We start from the raw sequence: 10,366 nt of genomic DNA on the forward strand, positions 1-10,366 counted from the left end.
ATTTCAATGTTTTTCTCTGATTCTACCAATCTCCGACCTGTATCCCCATGTAATGTTTGTGCTATATGTGTAAGGTCGGGGGGGGGGGTCCCATTTCACTGCAGGGCAACCTGCATGTGACGAATAAAGCTTTGATTGATTGATTGATTGATTATATTTGTCTGACATTAAGATATGTTTGGTGATGGGAAACATTTAAGTGGAACAGATAACTGTTTATTCTGGAGAGAAGAGGAATGTGTGGGTGAGAGGGAGTGAAGGTGGTTTAAATACCTCAGGTCAACCATTCACAGCAACAGACAGAGAGTGAACAGCAAACAGAGTGCAGGCAGGTGGAGTGGGTGGAGGGTGTATTTGTAGTGAGCCCTACTATGATGGATGGTTTAGCAGAGGTGGCAAAAGTCCACCATTCTGTACTTAAGACAGACTAATTTGCTTGATGAGGGAGTTAGGTCCACACTCCACACCAGTTGGTGGCGCTATTGCACCATTTCGCTGTTTGCAACCTCCAAGAAGAAGAAGAAGTGACGCAGCGATATCACGGACCAGGAAGAGCAGGCTATTTACTACAGGACGAGAAGCTTTACCAGCCTATGTGTTCGTTGAGACAGCTTCATAAGTAAGTATGGGCTGGTTTCTTTTCCACGCTAAGCCTCAGTGACGCCATGTTGTTTTTTGTCTTGTTTATGATAATCACACCGTGTTACCGGAAACAACCGCCAGCTGACAGATTAGTGTCCCGAAGCTAGGAGCCGAGCCCGCCCAGCAGCCTGTAACACCCGGGAGATAAACAGAACAAGCCCGATGAACTCGGTGGTTTGGTGATTTAGGAACACACCAAATTAATAAGAGCTTAAGTTCCCAAATATGGCTGCGTACCGGCTGGCACACGCCCGGATAAACTAGCTAACTCATTAGCAAGCTAACAGCTGTGGTTCCGACTAAGTGGCGTTATTTTCAGTTCCGGTCTGCCGTCACTGTACCCGGACTTTGAGACATGCAACTGTACAAACCCCAGAACCTCACCGAGGAGCTGTCATACAGTGAGACCGACTCGGTTTGATCCCTCTCTGTTTCTCTGCAGCCAAAGCGTAAGGTCCAAGGCTCCATCACAAACATGTCCTACGGTAAAGCAGAGAGCCGCTCGGTCCCACGGGACTTCGGCACCTTGATACAGACATGCAGCTCCAACATCCAGAAGATCACACAGAACAGTAAGTGCTTCACTTCCTTTGAAAAGGCAGTGTGACGTGGCTGTGACAGAGAAAGGGGCCCATATAAGAACATGGGTGTTTCTGAGGTGGGGGGTGTTTAACTAGTAGTAAAAAAGCATAGAGACTTCCAGCTGTGTGTCCGTGTACACATGTGTGTCACCCCTGCTCCAGGCTTTTTAAATGCCAACTTGTTTTTAGACTAAAAATCTTCTTGTTCTTACAGCTCACATGTTTGTTACAGTTGTTTTATTGGTTTACTATGGTGGCTTTCACTTCAGCTTTTTCCACAATACTGTGCAGCAGAAGTTTCTATTAGTGCGTGTAACACTGTTAGGACATCCAAACTATAACATGACACAATATTTATGTTGTGAGAAAGAATGACACAAAAGCTGGATTTGTGTTGAGCTTGTTTACCTCCTGCGACCTCACACACTTTATTCTCTCATCCAGCTTCATTCCTTGGGCACAAGTGTTCGAGGCTTGGCTTTTTTTCTTTATTACCACTGTGTAAACATATTATAACTTAATTGAAACAGTGGCACCTTCCTCGACACTTCCTGTTGCCTTTGACAAGGTGTGGACTGAGTCATGTGAAAGCTGCAGCAGGACTTTCATTGAAAATCCCAGGAATACATGTTCATGCCCACAATGTCCTACTGCATGTTGATTGTAATATTTTGGGAAAGATTTACAAAAGTATTGCATTGATTAAATTGACCGGACCTCCCCACAAAGTCTGCACACGAGCAAAAAACGAACAATTTCACAAATTAAGGCGTGTCCTTTATTTGCTGTGAGAGGCTTTAAGCAGTGTCACCCAAATACATCCGAAAAACTGTACAAGCGATTGAACACAACAGCCAGATCATCACTGGGTACTTTTCTCTTCCTTATATTATTGCTTATGTTTGTGTTCTGAAATCCCTCAGCTTCTGTTTCAGGTCACACTGATGATGATGCTGTCTGACACAAATGTGAACATTAAGCAGCAGCATCAAACTGTGATGACTACAGATGACATCATCTCTGTATAACTACCAGGAACAAAGCGCAGCTTCTTTCTTGTGTCATTTGTATGTTTTTCTTCCAAAACTGAGCGCTATCATTGTGTTCCCATGACAGCGGCTCAGATAAAGACCATGGTGAACCAGCTGGGGACCAGACAGGACACCAGTGAACTGCAGGATCGGCTGTATGTACCGATATCATCTCCTCTGCTAAACAAACACACTTTCAGTCACCTTCATTTTCTCAGAGCCAGCGCTGCCACGCTGTAGCGACTCTGTTAAACTGTCCCATATGAAATGTTTGTGTAATTATTAGAAGGTCTTATGGTCAAGATGACCTGCTGTTTGAACTATTGGTGTTCACAGGCAGCAGACGCAACACTACACCAACCAACTGGCAAAAGAAACCAACAAACACCTGAAAGAGCTGGGATCAATCCCTCTGCCCTCATCGCCTTCAGAGCAAGTAAGTACTCGTTTACATGTCCTAATGAAACTAGCACTGTACTGATACTTCTATAGCTTACAGTCACAGCACTACAATATGCCTCATTCACCATCCAAAGTTCACACTCATTCATAGGCTCCCACTGCTCCTCCTCCTGAGCTACAGCCACCTAACAGTGGAGGATGTCAAACTGTGAGATAAATATGCACACTAAGTTTGAAAGTGTGACTTTGGAGCCTGTTCGTACAGCAAAGGCTGAGTGATGCTGACAGATACACTTGGTTTAATTGGAACTTCAGTCAGCATACAGGGAAAAACTCCAGTATTGTTGCTCAGGACACACGCACACTACGGCTGCCACGATTAGTCGACTAGTCACGATTACGTCGACTATCAAAATCGTCGACGACTGATTTAATAGTCGACGCGTCGTTTGAAGCTTTGTAAGATCCTGAAAGACGCAGGAATAAGTAGCAGGATTTAAGAGTGTAATAACGGACTGAAACAGAAGATGGCAGCACTGCATGTACAAGGATGCCAGCTGCCGTTAAACCCCGAAGAAGAAGCTGTGTCCCAGAATTCATAGCGCAGCCCTGCCCCGTCACTACCTGATCCGTACCGGAAACCCGATCCGTACCCCGCATGCGCAAATCTTACGTCACTTCCTCTCTTTGCCAACATTCAATATATTTGAATGGTACGGTTAGCGCCCAGTTAGCTCCTAGCATTTCTCAACAGCTCTGCCTCCTTTTCGACTGCCCGGGACATTTAAACAATGGACAAATTCACGCTTTTCTCCTCAACAGAGAGCGTCCCCCGATTGAACAACAGCGCCGTAAAATAAGAAGAATGGCGCCTGACTACAGAGTTAATAATATTGACTTAGCAATGTGTCACGTGAAGATTCATCAGCCGGATTAAGTGTTTACTGACAATTGACAGTGATAGCGCACATCATCATCACTATTCCAACAATCCTCTCCTCACAGACGAGCATAAACACACTCGACTTTCGCTAAATCAGATTTAACACACGTTTGTAATGACGATAATTCAGTTTATAATAGGGTTCATTCGCTCGGTCAGCAGGTGGCGGTATCCTCGTACACTGGGGAGTAAACTGCCATTAAACGAACAGAAGAAGAAGAAAACGTCTGCACATGCGCGGTACGGATCGGGGAGTCCTGATCCGTAACTCTTTTTATTTCTCGTTTTTGTCTACATTGTACTGAAATGCTTCATTATTGCAAACATTTTAAGATATACTTATTATTCTTAACATCTTAACAGATACTCTGACCCATAACTATCGTAAAACGCTACGACCGGCAGTAGACACCTTTTGCGCATGCGGGGTACGGATCGGGTAGTGACAAGCTCAGTTTCCAACAATGGCGGCAGCTAGTTAGTTTTAATGTTACTCTTATTTTTCTTTCTGGGTCACAAAATAAACGTTTAACATATTTTCAGGCGAGAATGTAGCTGTGTAAACCTCAAATATCTGCTCAGTTTATCAATACACCGCATATTTTCAAAAGCGCTCCGACGTTTTCGGAGACGTCTGTTACCCACTAGCTCGATAGCGAGCCGGGGGCTAGGCTCACTAGCGCCGTGAGAACACCGGACTCCCGGCAAATCGCGTCTTTCGCTACTCAGGTTAAACATGATATATGAGTCACTTAGATAACTTAAAATGTTATTGTTTGGCTTTTTTCAGTATTTTATTTGTTCCTGAGTAAATCGGTTTGGCTGAGATTAAAGTTTTTACACAGCTGAATAAACGTCAAGCAGACAGCTGATCATCAGAAGTGTGAGATGCTCAGAGTTTACTCCGGTGTCCTGTTATAGTTTAGATAGAAGGAGTTTATTAAACTTCACCGAAACAATCTGCAAATTTCATTAAACTTTAATAAACTATCATCTTGTCTTTATTTTTAGTTAGCACCTGAAACACTTAAAGCTGTCAGCTAATGATAGTTATATAAGAGCAGATGCTGCTGGTGCAATAAGCTGTACCTGTACGTCCAATGGATGATGATCTGATTAGTCGACTATCAAAATAACCGTTTGTGGCAGCCCTAACACACACACACACACACACACACACACACACACACACACACACACACACACACACACACACACAGTGTGTACAGTATGTCATCATTCGTTGACATTTCATGTGTGGTGATGTAAAAATGACTTTGAAACAGCTGCAGAGTTTTGAAATCTCAGTTCCAGTAATTTGATCATGTTGATGTTGTGCACACAACAAACTTGTTGGCTTAACAAATGGCACAAGTACAGCTGACATAGTTTTGCTTTCAAAATCAGGATATTTTACTGCTTATATTTCCAGTCTTCTACCGTCTGCTGCGCTGCACGTGGTGCTTCAGATATCTGCTTTATCATCTGTTTATTCTGCTAGTAGTTTGTTTGAATTGTGAAATTAATTTCCTGATACATTTTAGCTTTAAATGAAAGTCAGTAAAGTCACCTCAGAGTCCTCAGAGAGAGTTTACAGTCACGGCAAAACTGAAATATTTCCTGAAGCCAGGAATGTTTGTCGTTATCATGATGATGTCTTTCTAACTGGGTTCTTGCCCTCTGTGTGCCTCGGCTCCGCTGTGTCCAGAGACAACAAAAAATCCAGAGGGACCGGCTGATGAATGATTTCTCAGCCGCTCTCAATAACTTCCAAGCAGTCCAGAGGCGCGCGGCCGAGAAGGAGAAGGAGTCGGTGGCCCGAGCGAGAGCTGGGTCTCGCCTGTCGGTAAGTGTGACACAGCCGTCATTTTAAGTTTCAGTATCATCAGAATAAATACCCGCTACCTCGATTTACAAACATGTGACCTGATGGTTCTGGAGAAGTGTTGCAGTGCATCCACTTTATGAATCATATGAATGCTGTAAGACTCTAGACTGTCTGAGAACAAGTGAATCCAGCCAATATCACAAACGTGGCCTTACAGACAGCTCTGCAAATATGGGAACACGGTACACGCAGTGGGAATAATGGGTCAGTTGCAACTGTGGCTGATAGTTTTCCATGCATTCATGTTTAGCCTCAGTTTGTAGCTGTAGCTCCACTGCTTTGCTGAACTTTGTTATTCATCACGCCACAAAGGATATTAGAGCTGCCTTACCACAAGCAGGTGACTGACAGGATACCCAGACAGAGCAGCATGCTGGGATGTTGCAACATTTGGATGGCATGGTCTGAACTTTGGTTCAGGCTCCTCCAAGAGCCACGTCGTCAGGCCAGGACTCTGCAGTCTATGCACACCTACAGGCCAGTGGACTCTTTCAATGATGAGGATGTAACATCCTGGACAGGGAGGAACGCTGGTTTGAGGGCGGAGTCAAGGAGGCCATTTACGTGTAAAGGGAAAGACCATCTCTGAATGGAGGAGGGGCCTAAGGGTCCATCTGTCACCATCTTACAATGCTGTGATTGCAGCCATTCCCCAACTCTCTGTGAATGGGACTCATGGCCACTGATCAGAGGTTGTTGATCAACGAGAGTTTGCATAATTAAGATTAAGGAACTGACCTCCCAGCCCATTGTTCCTTCAGTGGGCTGGTTTCAGTCATTGTGCAGATGTCCTGTTTATAAGATTGAAACCTGCAGTCAGCTGAGACTGAAGACGTCACCTGATGATGATGATGTTGAAACGTTTCTTCCACTGAAAACTTCCAGAATCAAACTTTTGGGTTTGGCTGCAGAGTGTAAATGACTAATAAAAAAACTTGATATAAGGAAAATGAGAGAGATCAATATAATCAATTATGATTGAAGGAGTCAGGAACCACCGACCTTCCAAAAACGACCAGAAAATGAGTTGAAATGACTTGAAAAACAGCACAAAACGTATCCTCTACATCAGATGTTTCTCTGCTAGCCTGAAGTTTGTCTCTGCATTCAGACTTTTGGTCGTTTATCTTCAAACAAAAGAGGGAAAAACAACCCTGGCATTGACGGTGCTGAATTTTTCCTTCTCTTTTAGGCTGACGACGGCTCTCGGGATGAAAAGCTTGTGTCCTTTGATAAGTAAGTGACCTGTTTGTTTATGGTTGACATCTGTTGCAAGTGTGTCATGAAGACCTGCAGTGTCACTTAAAAAGAAAGACCATTTGGAGTCTGCCTGAAGATGGAGGAGAAAGAATAAATCTGTCCAATTCTAATCTTTACACACATTGTTCAGCTGGTCACGTGATCACTGAAATGTTGTTATGTTATGTGAAGCCAAGATGAGTGGGGTCAGATGACCACGCAGACGGAGGAAGCGGTCATCACGGAGGAGGACCTGGAGCTCATCAAGGAGAGAGAAACCAACATCAGACAGCTGGAGGTGATGCTCGGCTCGCTCTATAATCCACATCCAGCACGCTGCCGTCAGCGCTCAGCTAATCTCTGTGTCTTTACAGTCTGATATCATGGATGTAAACCAGATCTTCAAGGACCTGGCTGTGATGATTCATGACCAGGGAGAGATGATTGGTAAGTAGTAACAGGAACGTTGTCGTTCCCATCACTGTGAAGTGACCATTAATTAGTTGCTATATCAATAATCTGTCCTCCTTAAAAACCGACACTCGCTCCCTTTTCAGCTCCGCCCAGAATGCTCAGCCTGCAGCTCCGTCCTCTCTGACCAACATACACAAAACATTCACAGCACATGGTGTCACAGCCTCATTCCAACATCAGTTTCCACCTCACATCTTTACACACAATAACCCATAAAGTAAATTCCACTTGAAAATGTTCCACTTGCATTACAAACAAAAACCCAAAGTAGCGTGCACACAGGTGTCCACGGCCTCTGTTCAGGACTATGTTGAAGCACCTCACTGGGACCCTTCCCCAGATCTGCGCCTCCATAGAAACCTGAGGTCTGCAGACCTTCCCCGGGCGTTTTGGCTTGGTCTGCGCTCTGACGTGCGCTGTCAGCAATAGGACAGTAGACACACAGTAGACATGACACTCCAAGTCATGTCCAACCAACCGAGTCAACCACCAGTGGACTCGAGTCAAATCAGCAGAAGCAGGATCCACCTGAGCTCAAATCTCAATGTTAGATTTTTGTTTCCCTTCCCAGTTTGAAGAAACCAGTTAACCAAACTAAAAATCGTGTCTTTGCAGGCAGCACATGTCCAGGGCAGCTCCCAGCTGACCGTGGTGTATTTTTGTTTTTGTCTCCCTGCAGATAGCATCGAGGCCAACGTGGAGAATGCTGAAGTTCACGTAGAACGAGGAACAGAGCAGCTGCAGAGAGCTGCTTACTATCAGGTGGGTGTGTCGGTCACCACTCTGTGGCGTCATTCAGCGCAGACCCTCACCATAACCCTGCTGTCCCGTCTTTATCGCAGCAAAAGTCCCGGAAGAAGATCTGCATCCTGGTTATGGGCTGCGTCATCGTGCTCGTCATACTCGCCGTCATCATCTGGCAGGCGTCCAAATGAGCCGATGTCAAGCAGCCAATGTAATCGTTTCAGTCCCCTCCCACCTGCTTGGAATCAAAAGAAGAGTAAGAAAAGGCTCATCCCTGCACCAAGAACAGTGCAGCACGTCTACAAAGGGCTTGTCGATGTGGGAATTGTAGTTATCTGAAGTAAGCAAGCCTTTGTGTTCCTTTAAAACTGTAAGAGGTGATTTAGGGGACGAGGACTGGGTTGGTGCAGGGGAGCGATTCCAGACTTGAGATTCCTAAATTAGCGTCACTGATACATTTCTTCTTATTAACTGCACTAACACTAGCTCTCACTGTTTTGCAAATGTCAAAAATATTGTTGGAAATTATTTTAAAGACATGCACACAAGCTCGTCTGGGTAACTGAAGATATTTAGGGTTTTTGTTGTTGTCCTTAAACATGTTGTGGCCCTTTCTGATGTCTAGTGTGTGGAGAACTGTATCCTGCTGTGGTTCCTTGTCTTCACAGGCACAACGTACTGGTAATGCCAGCGATGGTTAAATCGTACATGTTGTAAAAGCAAAGTTGAAAATATTAGAAGTCGAATTCAACTCTGCATTAGTTCAAACATCAAGAATGGTAAATAATCGCTCCTTCAGATCAAGTGTTTTAAGTTGATTTCTATGAACCCTGACAGTATGATAATAAATGTCTTAAACATTTGCTGTTCTGTGGTATGTTTCCCTCTGTGATTGTACACATCAGCTTTACTTGATTTACAGCTGTTGGAAAAGGAAAGTTGCTCTTTAGTTAGTGAAGGAAATCATTCCGACTTTGAGTCTGGTTACTCTGTCAGCATCATCACTGAAAACTGATAAATGGGTCTGGAAATGCAAGAGGTGATCATTTGAATCCTTTCGTTTCCTCAAGTTCTCCAAATCATCTGCACGCTGCTCTCAGAGTGAATCGAAGACTGCTGGGTCCCCGGTAGCTAAATTTGACTGCACAATCTGGCCGGAGCTTTTCTGAGTTTGCATGTTCTCCCAGTGTTTGAGTGGGTTTTTTCCAGGTACTCCAGCTTCCTCCCACAGTCCAAAAACATGGAGTTAATGGGGTTAAGTTAATTGGTCATTGTAAATTGCCCATTGGTGTGAATATGGGTGTTGTTTGCCTGTGTGGTAGCCTGGCATCAGACTGGTGACCTGTCCAGAGCGTACCCCACCTCTTGCCCAATGACAGCTGGGATACGCTTCAGCTTGAAGGCCTGTGGTACATAGCTGATTATTAGAGACTGAAGCATTAATTAATGGCAGGACTTCTTTGAGCAGTTTTGTAGGAATGGGGTCTGAAAGACACGTTGATGGTTTGGAGGAAGTAATTATTGAAGTTAACTCAGAAAGATCAACTGGAGAAAAAGAGTCTAAATGAACATCGATGGTGCTGAAAGTAGCTTGAGTTTGAGAATTATACCACGGAGTTAAATACTTCTGATCTGAGGCCTTAGTTTTCACAGGAGCTACAGTCATACGTAGTGAGGAGGCAAAATTATTAACAAGATAATCGACCTCGTAGTGTTCAGGTAGCTGCTCTATGTTGGTACAGGGCATTGAAGATGATAACAATCTTCAATGTTAAAATCAGCCACAGTAATGATTTTATCTGAGCTGAGCACTCGATCAGATAAAAAGTCTGAGAGACAGAAGCTTTGTGTAAGGCCCAGGTGGGCGATAGATGATCACAAATAAGGCTGCGTTCAAACTGCAGGGGAAAGCGCATCAAATCCGACTTCTTTGACCTTCTGCGACCATCTATCCCATCATGGTGTGACGGTGTGAACGGCACAAATCCGATATCTTCAAATCCGATCTGGGTCACTTTGGTATGTGGTGCTGAATCCGATACATATCCGATGTTTTAGAAAGCGACTGCTGTTTGACGGTCACGTCGCATTAAATCCGTCTTTTACGTCACCGACACAAGACAGACGCCGACTATCAGCGCCCGACATGGTGAACGCTTCTATCCAGGGAAACTGCTGGGAAGACAGCGTTGGAGAAACGTGAACATTTTCTTTGTACTGTATAATCTGCAGATTCTGACAGAAATCTGCAGCTAGAAGCAGCGCTCCTCTGAAACAGCAGTAAGGATCATTATTAGGACAAATGTAAATAACAAAACTTTATAACTTAAAGCAAAACTGGGAAACGTGAAGTCTGAAGTCTTTACATTAAGGCCATCAGTCACACATCCTGTTGCTCTGGGTCTAAACAGAGCGTCGTGTG

At 44.3% G+C, this 10,366-nt stretch overlaps 1 protein-coding gene across 1 annotated transcript; it reads left to right on the plus strand.

Moving 5' to 3' along the window:
* The first annotated feature begins 460 nt into the window (after positions 1–460).
* Positions 461–8,807, plus strand: stx12 (syntaxin 12). The gene is made up of 10 exons (XM_085262633.1): positions 461–619; positions 1,085–1,214; positions 2,340–2,409; positions 2,591–2,690; positions 5,308–5,445; positions 6,680–6,723; positions 6,919–7,024; positions 7,101–7,173; positions 7,880–7,962; positions 8,043–8,807. The coding sequence occupies exons 2-10, from the start codon at positions 1,118–1,120 to the stop codon at positions 8,133–8,135; spliced, it is 804 nt and encodes a 267-aa protein (XP_085118759.1). The 5' UTR covers positions 461–619; positions 1,085–1,117; the 3' UTR covers positions 8,136–8,807.
* Positions 8,808–10,366: the final 1,559 nt, after the last annotated feature.

The sequence above is a fragment of the Mchenga conophoros genome, linkage group LG22 (genome assembly GCF_057382185.1).
Source record: "Mchenga conophoros isolate Kocher_MC1m ecotype Shallow Benthic linkage group LG22, M_conophoros_male_GT1.1, whole genome shotgun sequence".
Classification (NCBI taxonomy): Eukaryota; Metazoa; Chordata; class Actinopteri; order Cichliformes; family Cichlidae; genus Mchenga; species Mchenga conophoros.